The sequence below is a fragment of the Protopterus annectens genome, chromosome 2.part0 (assembly GCF_019279795.1).
Source record: "Protopterus annectens isolate FY-2018-M chromosome 2.part0, PAN1.0, whole genome shotgun sequence".
NCBI classification, from domain to species: Eukaryota; Metazoa; Chordata; order Ceratodontiformes; family Protopteridae; genus Protopterus; species Protopterus annectens.
In genome coordinates this window covers 1,171,362,013-1,171,380,320 of record NC_056728.1, presented here as the reverse complement: position 1 = coordinate 1,171,380,320, position 18,308 = coordinate 1,171,362,013, and the positions used below count along the sequence as shown (strand labels likewise).

The 18,308-nt window shown below is 38.4% G+C and overlaps 1 protein-coding gene across 1 annotated transcript in view; it reads left to right on the top strand.

Moving 5' to 3' along the window:
* Positions 1-18,308, top strand: part of LOC122792828 (alcohol dehydrogenase class-3-like) — a 286,376-nt gene that overhangs the window by 163,598 nt on the left and 104,470 nt on the right. The window contains exon 6 of the mRNA XM_044060387.1: positions 8,477-8,737. Coding sequence (XP_043916322.1) covers positions 8,477-8,737 — 261 coding nt within the window. The remainder of the gene's footprint in view (positions 1-8,476; positions 8,738-18,308) is intronic.

The following is an 18,308-nucleotide window of genomic DNA, read 5'->3' as shown; positions in this document are numbered from 1 at the left end:
GCCAGCAATTTATTGTTCTGAAGAAGTCTGAATATTGATGAAAGCGCTAAACTTTTTCTTTTATCTATTTTTATATTGTGATTTTACGTGTATTTGTACTTTGGTTGTACTTCGTTTTGACTACTGGATTTAGTAAAGGATTTCTTATCATCCAGGCTCCATAAACTAAAATAAGTGGGGGGTCTATGCCCCCATGCCCCCCAATATGGGGGGTCTGCACCCCCACACCCCCTAACTATATATACAAAAACCAAGATCACACTACAGTGGGAAAAAGGACATATACCTTTGATTTGCCTTATTGTACTACTTTTCAGTGAAATGAGTTTTAGGTGAAACAAACTTTAGGTGATTTGGTTTAGGTGAATTGAGTTTCGGTAAAATGAGTTCACTCAAATTCCATACTTAAGCTAGGGTGTCATGATACATCCTATGTTTATTGACATTCAATATATTAGTCTTATACTCTACATTTTATACTTTGTATTCATATTCATATGTTTTTGGAATGAGTTTCTCCATTCCATCCATTAATTTATTTTGTTTAGACCATTGAATATGGTTTCATGTGTAATTTCCATTTTACATTACTAATAATAGGTTATAGTATATTTAATTATTCTAATGTTTTTATACATTGCATTTTATTTAACATTTCCATGTATTTTACACATTTTTTGCACATCTTTATATATTTCAAACATGTATCAATATTCATTCACTAAGGACATGAATGAATTTAATTCAGTTTACACACTATTGCATACTATATATTTTATATTTTATTCTCATATAGGTGTCATGTATAGATTATTATGAACTTTTACATCTATATATGTTATTTAGCTATATAATATTTCTATTTTTTAAATTTGTCATAAAATGTTATCTGAATGTTTTATTATTTGTTTTATTATTTGTTTTATGTCATGAGTTTTTAAGCAGAATGGGTTAAGCAAAGCTGCACTAGCACTTTAAATGAATTTTCAAAGATTGTTTAATAGTTGGTTAACCATCTAATTATACAATTTAATTGATTAATTGCATCAGTTGATCATTATATTTTTGTATATAAGCTTCAGAATAATTCATTGTGTTAGATCTGATGAAGCGTGCAGTCCAGCACGCGAAAGCGCTTATCTCTTTTATCTTCAATAAACCTGTGTTTTATCGAGAATTTGGTGTGTTTCGTGGAAGACTCTACAACTTATACATCTATAATAAAATGAGTTTTAGGTGAAGTGATACGTACCCATATATATATATATATATATATATATATATATATATATCACTACTAAATCCCGAATACTTACAATACCGATACCCAAAAGACGAAAAGACCAGAAATGTGAAATTTAAAATACCAAACACTACACTAAACATACATCACACACATACACATACAGACACCTTCACCCAAAACACAAACACACAAACCTACACTACATAAATTCTGTGTGGCTTTACCCCCCCCCCACTTAAATATTCTAACTCCAAGGTCGCACTATACAGACAAACACACAAAAACACCATCACACACCTACATTCCCCCCACACACACACACACATCACAGTCACACCACACACTTACACTCACACTCACACTAAAGCCCCTAACTAACACAGCCAAAGATACTTACCTAACCTCTTGACAACTCCCTACTTCCCGATTTTGAAATTTGCACTTTTGGTCTTCTGGTCTTCTCGCCTTTTGGGTATCTGGTCTCGGGATTCCGGTCTTCTGTATTGTAAGTATTCAGGATTTAGAAGTTATCCTATACATATATATATATATATATATATATATATATATATATATATATACACACACACACACACACACACATACATCCACAACTCCCTTTTCCCATTCTTGCACAAGCAATCAGGGTGTCATTTCAACAGTGACAATAATCTAGAGCCAAGGTTTACACCACCAGATGGCTAACCCTGCTATGGTAATTTTTCTACACCACACACTCACATGCACACTCACACCTGGCCAATTTAGAGTGTCCAATCTATAGATTAGTGTGTGATATACCTTTAAGAAGCATTCCAGTCAGTGGGCAAGTGCAAGCAAGAGTGCCATTTTGAGTGAGCAGGCAGAGTGATAGCATGCATGTGTGTAGCAGTCAGTCAGTTAGATAGTTTGCTTAAGTTTAATGTTGCAGCCATCCATCCTGATGTGTTTGTATGTACTAAACTACTTAAACAAACACCCAAATCTCTACATCTTATTAGTATGTACAAGATGAGCGACATTGTGTCAGAGTGGGATCCAGAGTCACAGCCAAGAAGCAACCAGTTAGAAATGGAGGAATATACATGAGTGGATCATCCCAACTGCTCAAATGACTCGCAAACAAGTCAAAAACAAATTCCAGGTACTAAAACTTCTTTAAATGACTTTTCTCACCACAAATACAAAACAAAGCACTCAGAACATTCAAAGCAAATTTCTAATTAAATAAAATTTCCAAAGCAGTGACATATTGCTAAAAATATCGAAATAATTATGAAAATGTTTGAAACAATGTCCAAATCACATAAAATGTACAAAAAAGGGAAAACAACATTTTTTTGCTATGCCCTACTTTTTCCCATTAACTAAAGCTATTCGAAATATCCAAAGTGTGGAAAATGTTGACAAGTGTGCCATATTGCCATGTCATTTCAAAGAATATTTTGCAGAGTACAGTCTTTCAAAGAGTTTATTGTGCATTTGAATATTATTACAAGTACTCGGTGTGTGTGCATGTTCATACAGAATTACAAGGTCCAAGATTGCATTGTGTTTTACTATAATTTGTGGGCATGGCAGAAGGATTTCGCAGACCCACACTGCTTGTGTTTGATAACAATATTGCAGTAAGCTGGAGACTGAGCAGGAATACAATATTTTCATACGGGCTGCTTTTTCTGACAAAGATGCATGCACAAAGGAATTTATTCTGCTTAATCTAGCTGGTTCAAAAGCCACTGAAAGAGAGCATTCATTTATGAATGTACCTGCTGCGTTTGCACGGGAGGGGGAAGACCACCAAATTGTGGTGCAGGCTGAAACGAGGAAAGATCACGAATGCTTAAAATGTAAATTTAGAGAAATGTGTAACCCCCAAACGAATATTACAATGGAAAGACACTTACTTTACAGAAGAGATCAAAAGCCTAGTGAAGCCTTTGCAGCATATATAACTGACTTGAGAAATAAGGCTAAAACGTGCAGATTTTTTTATTTGAGAGATGAGTTGATAAAGTACAGGCTTGTGTGATTTATTAATGATGACACAGTGAGAAAGATTTTGCTTCCAGACAGTGATTTAATGTTAACTAAGGCCATTGAGATTTGTCATATATACAAGCTTACAGAAAGGCACACAAGTATGCTTACAAAGAGAGCAAGCTTTCTAGTATGTTTCACAGCTAATGTAGATATTATGCAGCATGAGGTTAACAGATACAGGCCTAAGGCCTTGGTCACTAAATCAAAGCCCAGGGCAAGTTCAACAAAACCCAGAGCTACTTTAGTGAGGTGCATGCAGCAAAGCACAGGGGTGACTCAGCAAAAGTTGTAGCAAGCCTTATAGTCAGCTTTCGTAATTACGCTGGTAATCATGAGCCCAAATGAGAAAACAGCTTAGCTTTTGATCAGCAGTGTCATTTTTGCAAAAAGTGGAATCATTTCAAAAGGTTTTATAAATAAAATAAGGCATATTTTTTTATTAAAACAGAGCACACAAAGAGGCAAGTTGATCAGTTAAAAAGCTGCAACCCAATCTTTTATGTTGTGGTGTGTCAGTGCTTGTTGAAATAGTCAATGCAGTAGATTTGTGGGCAAAAAATGAAATATTTTGTACTGTTCGGATTAATGGGAGTCCTGTAGACCTTAAAGTAGATACTAGCTCAAAGTGCAATGTTATGTCAGCAGAAACATTAGCTAGAGTAAGCTGCAGAACAACTTGTTTTGACAAAGTGTGCAAAGCTTGTTGCTTATGGTGGTGAAAAGATTCAAACCGAAGGCTCAGTGGTGCTTTCATGTTACTCTGCAGGAAAGAGCTATGACTTGCAGTTTTATGCAGTCAAGAAACATGTGCAGTCATTATTAGGCCCCAAAGATAGTTTGAAAATGGGGCTGTTTTCCATCATGTAAGCTCGAATGACAATAGCTCAAATTTCGCCCAAACTATTTTCTCTGAGTATGCTGATATTTTCTCAGACAAACTAGGCATAGTTCCAGTTGTGTACTCCATGAAGTTAGACCCAGAGGTCAGTCCAGTTATCAGACCAGCATGGAAAGTTCAGTAGCTATTCAGAACAGAGTCAAGGCCAAGCTAGACAAAATGGTGCAGCAAGGAGTAATTTGTCCAGTAGAAGAACCAACAGAATGGGTGTCTTCCATGGTAGTAGCTCACAAGAAAAGCTCAAATGTTATCAGAATATGCATTTATCCAAGAGACTTAAAGCATTAAAAAGACCTCATTATCTTATGCACACAGTTGCGGAGGTTGCTGCTCTCCTGCCAATTGCTACTGTTTTTTCTGTCTCAGATTCAAAATGTTCATTTTGGCAAATTTTGTTTGATCAAAATTCTTCATTGCTAACAACTACAGGTGTGCAATATGAGAGGTACAGATTTCTGAGAATGCCATTTGGAATAAATTCTGCCAGTGAAGTCTTGTGATGGATCATAGGATCATAGAAGGTTACTAGGATAATAGCCCTGAGGCCCTTACAAGCCTAGCCAAGAGTTTATCCCCCAAAAAGAAACCTCAGTCAGCACCTATCACCCCTGTCAATGAGGGCCACAGGTGGAACCCCGCGGACAAATTTGTGGTTTCCCATTTACTCATCAAGGTTGTGCTTGAAGAGGATCAGCGAGGTACTCTGTTTGACGTGTGTGGGAAGTCTATTCCAGAGATGGGGCAGCCTCTGGGAGACCAACCTGTCTATCTAGCAAGTTTTGTTGATGTTGCATATTAGATTTAGGCCTTTCGAGTGAGTAATGCATGACGAGTTAGACTTGCAGATATGGAGCATCTCTAGTAGGACAGGGCCTGAAATTGCCTTATAGGCAAGACACAGATCACATCTGAGCAATCTGTATACCAAGTACAATGATAATGATTTGAGCCTGTCCACATAGGACTGGTGTTGGTGGCCATTGATTCTCTTTGTGAGGTATTTCTGTGGCCTTTCCAGTTGATGCAGGTGATTGGAGAGGTACATACAAAACAGGGCATTATACTCAATTACAGGCCTAATGAAGGAGGAGTACAGAGAGGTAATAACCTCCTTTATTCTGGATGCAATCCCTTTACTTTATGAGATGAACCAAGTTAAAGGCTTTTCAGACTACTTCAGCTACATGATGGTCAAATGCAAGACTGTTGTCAACCTGAGTACCCAGCTCTCTCACCACAGGTTGTGTGCTTAGTGGGTTGCCTTTCATGTGGTAATCAGGAGGGGCCATGTTTTTGCTGAATGGTATGAAAATACATTTTTTGCTTTTAACTTAAGGCCATGACTTTGACACCCATACTTTGCCTTGTGAGACCCTATTGCTGTATGTTAACATCATTGGGGGAATTTATGACATCACCCAACTTACAGTCATCCGTAAACTTATCTTGGATCAAATTTTTTCTAGCTATCCATGTGCTATTATAGTAAATGATATTCTAGTAGAAGGAGATCATGAAGTCGAACATGATAGAAACCTAAAGAAAGTTCTGCAAAAAGCACATGAAGTGAATGTTAAGCTAAATCCTCAGAAGTGCAAATTCAAGCTACGAGAAGTTATATATATATTGGTCATTTGTTTACCATTTCAGGTTTACAACTAGATCCTTCCAAGCAATCAGCAATTCTCAAGATGTCAGCTCCAGACAATGTTCAAGCCCTACAATGTTTTCTTGGCACGGTCAACAATTTAGGCAAGTTCATTCCAGATTTGAACCAACTTTCAGCACTGCTTAGAGAACTGACATGCAAAGACATAACCTGGTCATGGTCAGAACAACACTGAAGAGTATTTGATGTCTTGAAACAGAAAATTGCTAGCCCACCCACCCTACCAGTTACTCTTTCCTGTGATGCTTCTAAGTTTGGTCTAGGTGCAGTCATTCTTCAAGAGTGTAGACCAGTAGCCTATGCATTGAGAATTCTTACCCAAACTGAGATGCAATATGCCCAGATTGAGAAAGAGCTTTTGACAACTGTGTTTGCATGTTCAAAGTTTCATGATTATATTTATGGTCAACTTATCCAGATCGAAACTGACCACCAACCTCTAGTCACTATTTTGAGAAAGCCAATTTATACAGCCCCTGTCAGATTGCAACATATGATGCTCAAATTGCAAAAGTACAATTTCAGTCTTGTTTACATGAAAGGCAAGCTTCTTTATCTTGCTGATACCTTATCTTAATCGTCCAGAAAAAAACAGAACAACATGTTAATGAGCAATCTGATTTTGAAGTCATGTAAGTGAGAAAGCTTTCTTTGACACATCCTGATGAGCTTAGAACTCACACAGCTTCAGTTCCAATTCTCCAGAAGCTCAACCTCTTTATCAATTGAGGATGGCCTTCAAAACAATCTTATTTACCAGGAGAAATGCAGCAGTATTTTCTATACAGAGATGTGATTTTGTCAGACAATCATCATGAAAAGTCCTAAAATAATTGTTCCAAAGTCCTTACAACAAGAGTACATTAAAATCTTGCACTGTAGCCACCCAGAAACTAACTTGATCAAAAGAAGGGTGAGAGGACTAGTATTTTGGCCTTCTATGTCAAAAGATATTGAGAAAGTACTTTCATCTTGTTCAGTAAGTAATAGTACTAAACCACATCAACAGAAAGAACCACTTCAGTTAAGCCAGATTCCTGAACTACCTTGGTCAACAGTAGCCACAGATATCTTTGAGTAGAATGGTCAACATTACTTGGTGATAGTAGACTCTTATTCAAATTGGTACGAGACTGACCTACTTCCTAAACTAACTTCATGTGCTGTCATTACTAAGTTGAAGAGACATTTTTCTATGCATGGTAGTCCACACAGTTATTTCTGACAATGGTGCACAGTTTACAAGTCAGCAGTTTAGACAATTTGCTGAAATGTGGGACTTTGTTCATGTTATGAGCAGTCCTGAGTACCCACAGTCAAACAGCTTGGCTGAATGTGGAGTTCTAAGTGCAAAGCATATGTTAGAGAAATCCAAACATGACAGTACTGATGTTTTTTCTAAACTTGCTAAATCTCAGAAACATTCCTCATGACAATTGTCTTGGTTCACCTGCCCAGACACTTATGTTGTGACAAACCAGAACCACATTACCAATCTGTAGCAATTTATTGGTTCCATGTGCTAAAACAACAACGCAGTGAAAGCTCAACTGTTGAAAAAGTGTTTGTCTCGGAGGTCCTACTATGATAAGACCAGCAAACTGCTCAGTTCATTAAAAGAAAGGGAGATAGTGAGGATGCAGACAGCATGCATTGTGGAATCACAAGGAATGGAATTCAGGCAGAATTGGAAACATTTATTACCAGTGTCTGAGCCAGTGTTACAGCATTTTGCCTGTGACAAAGACTAATTCTCAGAGTGACTTGTCCAATGTTCCTGTTCCAGAGAACATTCCATCAGCAATCCCTGTTCCTGAGAAAATCCCTAAGAGCCAGAAGCTGAACATTCCCAAGTGACTGTCCCTGTTGCTAAATCCAGTCCTAACTATTACATTACGAGATCAGGTCACATTTCCAGACCTAGTTCCAGATACATGGCAACCTGAACATGACTGTTGTTTTGTTTATTATTGTCTGTATAATTGCATGTCTATTCAAATGTCATTGCCTGTATAAGACAGCTCAGTAAAGAGGGAAGATGTAGATCAGAGTGTGTGGTATACCTCTAAGAAGCATTCCAGTCAGTGGACACGTGCATATAAGTACTGAGCACGTGCAAGCAAGAGTGCCATTTTGAGCGAGCGGCCAGAGTGATAGCATGCAAGTATGTAGTAGTTTTTAAGATTTTTTAGATAGTTGTTTTTAAGTTTAATGTTCCAGCCATCCATCCTGATGTGTTTGTATGTAATAGACTACTTAAACAAACACCTGAGCCTCTTTGTCTTATTAGTATGCACAAGAGAAGTGACACAATCCACCTACTGCATGTCATTAGAATGTGGGAGGAAACCCATGTGAACACAGGGAGGACATGCAGATTCCTCACAGAAAGTACCTCACCTGAAAATCAAACCAGGGAACCTTTTGCTGTGAGGCAACAATGCAATTCGCTGTGCCACTCTGCCGCCATACATATATATATATATATATATATATATATATATATATATATATATATATATACATATATAGGTCTGTAATGTTTAAAGTGTTTGCTCCAAAGTCAGGCACATATAACAGCTGACAACTAATGTGTATATTTTCTGCCTTTCATCTGTAGGTTAAGCCAGGATCGACTTGTGCCATTTTTGGCTTAGGAGGAGTTGGACTTGCAGCTGTTATGGGCTGTAAAGTGGCAGGGGCATCACACATTTTTGCCATTGATATTGAAGAAAGCAAGTTTAAAATTGCTAAGGAGCTTGGTGCTACCAAATGCCTCAACCCGCTGAGGTTTCAGAAGCCCATTCATGAAGTCCTGCTGGAATTAACTGATGGTGGTGTTGACTGCACTATAGAATGCATTGGCAATGTGGAAATAATGGTAGGTCATTAGATATATGTATAATCTAGAGTGAACCTTTATTTATGTATTTCATTTCTTCTGTTTTATTATTACTCAGCCCATTCTATAGCACTGCCTCATTCATGCAGATGTTGACTAGAAATATATAAAATCTCAGCACTGCAAAGGCCAGTTCGAAATGACAAACTATTTTACAAAGACTGTGTAAGCTATAGTAATAAAAGGTGTGTCTCTATCCCACTTTGTGTGTGTGTGTGTGTGTGTGTGTGTGTGTGTGTGTGTGTGTGTGTGTGTGTGTGTGTGTGTGTGTGTGTGTGTGTGTATGTGTGTGTGTGTCTGTGTACACGCTTGTGGAGGAAGGAGTTATACATCTTAAAAGAGAAATGGTGTTGAGATAGACAAAGAACACATAGCAGCAGGTTACCAGCGGATGACAGTAAGGTCAAAGAAACCATAACTTCATGAAAATATGTATTTCTTTACAACAGACAAGCAGGTAAGGCAAAACAGAGATAAATAATTGAAAAGAAAAAGGTGAAGTTATTGAGAAAAGATTCAACTAAACACACCTTTTGTGCAATATGAACAAGTTTAACAAGTACATAATATTAAAAAGCTGGAGATCTTTTTCCAAGGTCTGTGTAAGTTATATAAATAGTAGATTATGTTCCTATAATAAAGAATATAAGTAAGCTGGATCTTTGCATACCTTCATTTTAGTAGCTGCCTGTGTATGTCAGTGCAGAATAAGCAAGCATGCTGTGACATAGGCTTGCACCTGCAAATTATAATTAGCAGAGGCTAATTTTACTCAAGATTTAAAAGTAATGAATGAGTGCATTACAAATGTTTTTTTAACTCAGAAATGCTGCCGAAAAAAAAACTCAAAGTGGGTATAATCCTTTTCCTGGGCAAAGTCCAGAATGATGGTTTGCTGTCCTCTAAATTAAACAGAAAGCAGTTCATCATGTTTTTGGTTCAGTAAGTTTAGTTTAACAAGATTTACTTAAAAAACATCATGTATATGTTCATGTTTTGTTTTCTTTTTTCAGCCACCAGCCTTTTGTCCCCCCCCCCCCCAACACCATACAGAACACATTCCATAACTCTTTTAGGTCCTGTAGTTGGCTAAGTATGATTGTATTGCAGATTTCCTGAATTGTTTGTGTTTAAAATTAAAAATTGTGAAGCTATATTGTTCATCCTAAAGTGCAATGTGTTACAACTTCAGTGCCAAGATCTATCAATGCAAAAAAATTCAAATGCTATGAATGAAATGTAAATATAATTACAGGTTAGTCAGGGTTATACTGCAGTACTTCTGGAATAATGTTTAATTATTTTATAGTGTCTATTACTTTACCTCTGACTGGCATATTGAGGTTTCTCAACAGCAGTTACCAAACATTTTATGATAAATGGGTTCAGGGCACACATTAATAAACTTTATATCTGGTAGTTTCTTGCCTTTAAATGATCTTGACACCAACCAGAAAAAAAAACAGCAAAGAACAGAGAACCACAAATTTCTACAAATGCACAGCATACCACATTTTATTTTGTATCATGTGGCATCCTTGCATCGATTGTTCAGTGGCTATGAAATATTTTGCTGAAATGATATCTGTTAATGTCATTTTAAATTGTGACTATATGAGATAGTGTCAAATGTGAAACCCAGGGTAGGACTAAATAAACATTATAGTCAATTTCATTACCGTTATAAAGGGAATTGTTAAAGAATGGAACACCAGATGCTTGTCTGAAAAGTAAGTTGCATACAAAGTCAAGACTACAAATGTAAAATATCATCATGTTTTCTTGCAGTTTATCAGATCATCACTATATAGTATGGTAGGTACAGGCAGAAAGCACCACAGTTTTCTTTACAAAAGTACTTTTATTTTTAACAAAATGTAAAATCAGAATGTTCCATCCAGTGCAACAACTTGTACTATGCAGCACAACTAGTCACTCTAGCTCAGTATTGTAGAAAGGGGTTTCCCAACGCATGCTCAAAGTAAAACTGTTCGAGCATCAGTAGCCCACAGAAGAAAAGGATGAACAGCATAGCAATGAGTAATTTTTCTCCATAGGAAATCACAGCAGGTGAAATTTCTAATTGTGCACTGGCAATGGCTCAGTTCTTTTGGAAGACTTCTCCCTTCTTTGAGTTAGTGCGACCATGAAGTTGTTATATATACATTTCAAAGGGGGACTTGCCTCCCTGACCCACCTCTCCCCACTGGAAAAAATCAAGAAAGGAGTTTTTCACCCTTTTGGAGTTTAGGCATTTTTTTTCGTTCTTTTGAAACTATGACTTTCAGGAAGTAAGCATTTCATAGTAGAACTGGTTGAACGGTGCTATAAAAAACTCACAGACTGGATAGCACTTCGCAGTCTTAAAAAAGCCAAAAACATAATGGTTAGCTAAAAGTCTCTGTCTCTAGCAACAGTTTATGTTGGTGAGAGAAACCAGTTATATTCCCGAAGAAAAGAGAAAATACTGTCTCTTCTGCCAGATCTCATCCACAGATCAGTAACAGCTGTAGAATTAAAATAAAGCAAATAAAAGTCTCACACTGGTAAGCTATGACCGTTCATCCAGTTTGTGGCTGTTGGACAAATAACCAACAGCCAGGGCACACAAGTAAAAGTTCTCTATAGATACTGCCTCATCTTATGTGTAAATGTAAAGCCCCGGCACACAAAATAAATGCGTTAACATACCACTAAAGTCTGTAGCAGATAAGCAAAAAGTCTCTGACAAATACTTCTCTCAAGTAATACTGTAAAAATCATATAGATGAATATATCTGGCTCATCACAACTTGGTGAAAAATATGGTTCTGGATCTCAACTTCCAGGACTTCTACAGACAGTTCTAAACTCTTAACAAAGACTCTCCATATCCGAACCAACCATTCTAACTTCTGTACAGCTCATTTCACAGGAAAATCCTCCATATTCTTCTGAACTCTCAAACACTGACTTCTGCTATATTATTAATGAAATATTTCTAGCTTCCTCTGATTACTAAACATTCCAAGTAATTCTCTTAAATGGACAGTCTCAGATCCATGCTTCCATGTATCCCATTACTAAGACTGTACAGGTTTAAACCTGTAAAAAAGGGTGGTGTGTGTGTGTGTGTGTGTGTGTGTGTGTGTGTGTGTGTGTGTGTGTGTGTGTGTGTGTGTGTGTGAGAGAGAGAGAGAGAGAGAGATAGAGAGAAACCCCTAAAATATGAATACAGTAATAATTAACCAGTGTTAGTACAGCATGACTGTTTGCATAAATATGTATGTAGTTTTATTTGTTTATTCTACAGAAGAGTTTGGACTATTGGTGATTTCCTTGTACAAAGTCATGTTTTAGACTTCTATGGAGCTAAATATTACCCATAGACTTATTTTGGGATTTTCACAGTTGAGACATGCAATTTATGTCCATACATAGTTCAAACTTTTGAAAAAATTAATTCCAAATAAAATGTATTCATGAAAAGACTGTGTAAGTAATACTAATAAAAGGTGTGTCTCTGTCCCTCTTTTTTCATCAAGTTGTGAATGTTATTTATACAGTAGTGTTCCTGCTCCCCCTTCTGTATTTGATAGACGTGGAGACATTTTAAAACCTGTATTCAAGAACATAGACAACATAAATCAAAGGATGGATAACCCATTAGCTTTGAAGAAGAGCTTAATCTTCTTCCTCTCCTTTCAACTTTTCTGGGTTAGGGGTTGACACAACGGAACTTCGGTCCGCTAATGATTGGCAGTAGATTTTTACGGTGCCAAGGTGCCAGCCCAACATCCAACCTTCAAAGAAGGCACGCCAATTCACGCATGTCTTTTGAATGCCACTCGATGGCAGGGAGGACATGCAGACTCCACACAGAAGGCACTCCAGCCAAGAATCAAACAGGAGAACCTCTTGCTGTGAGGTGACAATGCTACCGCTGCACCACTCCGGCTAGAAAATACCTTAACGTATGTGTTTTAAATCAGTTTATATATACTATAAAATGTAGATGTAATGATAAAGGCGGTCTTTTATGGAAAGATGTGTTTTATTCTTATGTATAACACAATGCACAATTGGTGGTATTTATATGGGAGATCAATTAGCTTTTTGTTCTTTTTTCTTTGTCCAGTGCATTATTCATGTTCCTAATTATACATATTTTTAGCTGATTTTTGTACATTTACAATTATTTTTCTTGTTCCTTTTTATTTGTTTTCTATTAAGTAGATTGGACAATATGCATCTTGTGATTTTTATTGCTCTGTTTCTCTTTTTACAGGACATAGTCCAAAGTATCATAGGTCATAATGCTGCAATGAAAAACATTTTTTTTAATTAGTTTATCTCCTGCCTTCATAACCATCTTTCACTGTTCACATCAGCATCCCCTGTTATGTCGTTTGCAATAGCTGGGTAATAAATTTTTTACATAAACCTCTATTTGTATGCTTTATGCCTAGATAGCCTGGAAAAGGAATATCATGGGTTATAATGATGGATCTGTCAACTGCCATATCCCTTCTTCATTACGACCCCCTTTCATTGTCTATTCTTTGTACAAAAGTACCTTTGTCCCAATAAGCTCACTCCTTCTGCACTTTAGAGTGATATGTTTCCTTACCTACCGCCTTTAAAATTTGCAAAGTGGAATCCGAGAGCAACTTTTTCCCTTTATGATCCTCTGTTCCCCTTCCATTACAAGTCTAGCATCTTTTGACATCTGTGGCTTCGATTCAGACTTGCTTCAGTTACAGTGGTCTTTTGCAGAGGCAGCAATATTACCAGCCTGTATTATAATTATAAGTGCTGGCTGCTCCCTCCCTCCGCAACATTTTCCCCATATATTGCCTCCATGCCTGGCTGTATGTAGCTGTATGTACGCAAAGTAATGTGTCACCAAAGTCATTTGTTATAAAGACATCTGCTGGAATATGAGCAAACACTGACAAAAAAAACTGCCACCTGTTTGTCATTTGCACTTGTTCCTGTCCAAGTTGCCAATGGTACCTGAAAGGGTGTACCACCCATGGCTCAAACTGGGGTGAACTGCCTAGATAAGTAATGTTCCTCTCTAACAACTGCAGGCTTTATAACAGCTTTGCCTAATATAGTATCCCTTTTTACTCTCTACCAGAATATGGTGCATGCCCTTGTGATAATCTGGAGAAACTGCTGTTTAATGGCAGCCAGTACTGTGGTATTACCTGTCTTAGCTCTCTCAAAGGGCTATTGTTCCCTCATCTTACCTCTGTGAACCATTGAACCATACATGTTCTAGATGGTTATAGTGAAAATATCTAATCCCAAGGCCTTGGCATGTAGTGGAACCAGTGACTTCATCTTTTTCTTTATGAAACAAGATATAATGATTGAGACCGCTCCATGGGTTCCATATACCCATGTATAGTGAGAGGTCAGCCTATCTTGTGCAGTTACAGTCCATATTAGTTCATCAATGAATGTCCATTCACTGATTTGTCCTTGATGAATGGATGTTTGCCACAGTTAGTTTTTGATTAAGTAATATAGAATGCTGCAGCTACAATATGGTTGCTATCTATAGGTCACCCTTTTGCTTATATCTTCAGCCAAGGTACATTCCCTCCTCTCTGTCAACTAGATCCTCATATCCTTAGGCAAAGTACTGATTGCTTTCTCCTTTATCATGAAGTCTCTCATCATTTCAAAAGTAGTAACTTGAGATCCACTCATCCATCTATAAAAGTAAGTACGTATGAAATCGCTGATACTTCCTTATGACTTTCTTCTCTGCTTTTTTTTTATTTTTAAGTTTGTTCTTAAAACATTCAAAAAGAACACCCCTTCCTTTGCTATAGTCAACACAATCAGAATCAGATATCTTACAGACCGCATGCATAGCCCTACCAATGGTCAAAGTTGTTAAAAACTTTATCCATTTCTCTTGGTCATTTGGTTCTGCTTGCACACACTTTCAAAGGCCTGTATAAAACTCTCAAAATCAACTGCATATTTATACTGAGGAAGCAATTTAGTAATGACTTTGGTTTTGTGGATAGGTTTTCACCCTGTTACTCAAATGCACTTGACTAAGGGATACCATCTTTCTCTCATGCAATTATTCCTTCTCCATCTCTGTAGCTTTAACCTCTTTTTTTGTTCACTCTCAATCTCTCTGTCCTTGTTTTGTCTCTAGTTGCAATGGCTATCTCATACTAATGTTTCCTTTTCTTCCCTGCAGCTTAAGGCTTTTTGTTTTCATTTTTACACCTTATACTGTTTCATTCTCTCATCTGCTTTGATTTCAGACATCTCATTTCCATATTTTGTTTCTTTAATTGAAGCTGCATTTCAAGGTCAGCCTGGTGCAAATCAATAGGATTCTCACATATTGCAGTTCTCTTACATATTGCTGTTGTTCAACAGCAATGTGTGAAAGTCCTTTTGGTTTGCACTGCCCAGTTTCATAACTGATATTTGGAATTTTTTTTAGAGTACATCATGTCTGATGTCCTTACATTCACTGGTTACAGTATTGCTTACATCTTTCCATGCCACATGTAGCCCGATGTCCGGTCAGTATACAAAAGCCTTCTTTTGCTTTAAGGTGCACTGTACATCAGATGTATGCTTCTACCATAGGGTAGGGCATAAAAATGATGTCTGGATGTACCATCCTCAGAACTTCTTTGCTGCAAATCCAAATGCATCTCTCAATTGTCGGTCTGAATGCCTATGCCCTGTTTGCTGGTTTTGGAGTAGTTGCAGATAAGTGCCCTGTTGGGGTTTCATTTTTTTATGTATTTTGGTTGCTTCTAGGGGTTCATGTCATCCAGAAAGTGTAAATGCCAGTGTGTGAGACATATTCCCCAGAAGGAACACCATGAGCAGTGTTTATTTTGCCTAGGTGCCTCTCACAGCCATACGATCTGTTCTATCTATCAGGCTTTTCTACCAGAGACTTTCAATAATAGGCTTGCTTCCCTTACATTGTATCTGGAGAATCAGTGACTTAAGCTTCTGGGTAGGGATACTATGGAGGCAACTTCCTGGCCCAAGGGTCAGCTATCAGGGAAGAACAAGCTTAAGAAACCAAGACCTCCACCATCCAGCCTCCACTGGACATTTCTCCTGAGGTGAGTGAGAACTTGGAGGTTTGCCCAACATTTTTTGTCAGATTCCTGTGCCATGACTTGGTTGGAAGCTGGCAGGGATCTGGATTTCAGCACATCCAATAAGGCTTTGCAGTTGCCCATTTCGAACATTCAGGGGAACCATGGTTGATTATTTCCAAAGGGCCTCGATGTTCCTCAGATTTTAGTTAGGGAAGAAGTCCCTACTACTGTTACTGAATGCCATCCTGGGTTAGAGCCTTTTAAGTTTTACAGGGCAGAAGTCCCATTAAAGAAAAAAAAACAGACATGTTTCTCCTACCCCTAGGGATCCACAGAGTCAGTGTCAGGCCTTCACTCAGGGTTTATTTAATGCTTAGATGGCACTGAAACCTCCTTGGGGGGTTCTGTTCCAGCTCCCCCTTGGTCCCCTACTCCCCTTAAAAGGCAAAGGGAACAGGATTCCTCTGAAGATGAGGTGGATTATGATGAGGAATCCCTTGCTTATTCTTCCCAAATTCCTTCTCCTTTGGACTATGGGTCAGAGGGAGAGGAATCTACCTGTCCTGATGCTCCCTTTGAAGAAATATATTTTGGGGACACGATCTCCAGGATGATGACGTTTTTTTAAATGGGATTGTGCTCAGGTATCTAAAATGAATAAGAGGTACTATGAGTTACTGCAGATGGAATCTGCAAAACCTTCAGCTATTCCTCCTGTTTTGGCTGCTTTACTGGCTGCATTTTTCAATGCCTCTAAAGCCCCTGATTTTCTTCTTACTGCTTCCAAAAAGCCTGATAGATTTTATAGGGTGCCTGAGTACTTTAAATATTTGTACAAGCGTCCTCCTGCTGACCCCTCAGTGGTGTCTGTAGCCTGTGACAAGCCTTCTCAATTGCTTCCTTTGTCCAAGTTACTGTCCTGTGATAAAGAGAGAACAGCCATGGAAAGGCTGGGTAAGAAGGTTTACACCTCAGCTACCTTGGCTTTTAGGGTGTTAATTATCAGACCCCTATGTCCAGGTATTTGTTAGCTTTCCTACCCTGGGCCTGTCAAGTATTTCTGATTTTTCAGACTCTGAGGGTAAAAACTTCTGCCCTTTTTCGGTAAGGACTTCCTCCCAGATAGCTCATCATTCCATCAAATGTAGCTATGATGCAGCAGATGCTTCTTCGAGAGCTGCTGCTTTTGGGTCAGTAATGAGGAGGTATTCTTGGCTTCAGCTTCAACCATTGCCTGATGATATCAAGGCTAGGCTGATGGATGCCCATCTTGATAATAAACACTTGCTTGGGGAAGCTGCTGCTGATTTGTTTAAGTCCCTTCAGGATAAGGGGAAGGCCTTACAGGAACTCAAACATGTGTTTGTCTCTCCTGTACCTAAATTTCAGAGAGACTACCACAATAAGCCGGCCTTTGTTCGGAGGCAAACTCATCCTCCTCCTAACAGCAAAAAGAGTGGCAAGTGGGCTCCTTCTGTTAAGGCTACTCAGTCTTCAGATTCTCAGAAGTCTTCCTTTCCAGATAAACCAGGTACTGTCTGACTATCCTTCGTTTCCAGCTTTGTTCCTCTTTCTCTTCACCTTTCTCTCTCTCTCTTCCTGTTTGTCTTCAGATTACTCAGGATTCTTGGGTTTTGTTCATTATTTGCCAGGGATATTTCATGGTATGGAAATCCCCTCCCCCCTTTATGGGCATTCCTTAGCTTCCTCGGGAACAACTTCACCTTTTCCAAGAGGTACTTTGAGACCTTTTGACTCAGGGTACTATTTAAGAGGTGCCTGTGTCCCAAAGGGAGGGGGGGGGTTACTCTAGGGTATTTCTAGTACCCTGAAAAGAGGCTACTTGGAGACCTAGTTTAGACCTCTGTCATCTCAATACTTTTCTGAAGGTGCCCACTTTTCGAATGTTGTCCTTTCAGACTCTGTTCCCTCCTTTGCTTCCTCAAACTTATATGGTGTCTCTGGATCTCAAAGTATGCTTATCTACATATTTCGATCCATCCCCTTTTCAGAAACTTTTTGTGTTTCTCTGTTGTTTCCTGGCATGTTCAGTTCTCTGCTTTGCCCTTTTGCCTTTCTACTGAGCAAAGGGTATTCCCCAAATGCCTCACTCCTGTGGTTGCTTTTTGCAGGCTTCAGGGTATCCAAGTATTTCCTTACTTGGATGACCTGCTTATTCAGGCCTCCTCTCGAGAGATCTTGTTGCAAAATCTTCATTTTACTATTTCCCTTCTTCAGAGCCTGGGGTTCACAATAAACTTCAGAAAGTCTTCTCTGACTCTTTATCAGAATCATGTTTTTTTGGGTTGCAGGATTCAGACAGTGCCTATGCTGGCATCTCTGCCTCCTCCAAAGCCTTAATTCTCATCTCCTTCTTTCAGGCTCTTCTTCCTCTGGTCTCCATTACAGCCAGGGATTTTTTGAGACCTCCGGGTTTCATGGCATCCACTATTCCTATGGTCCCTCTG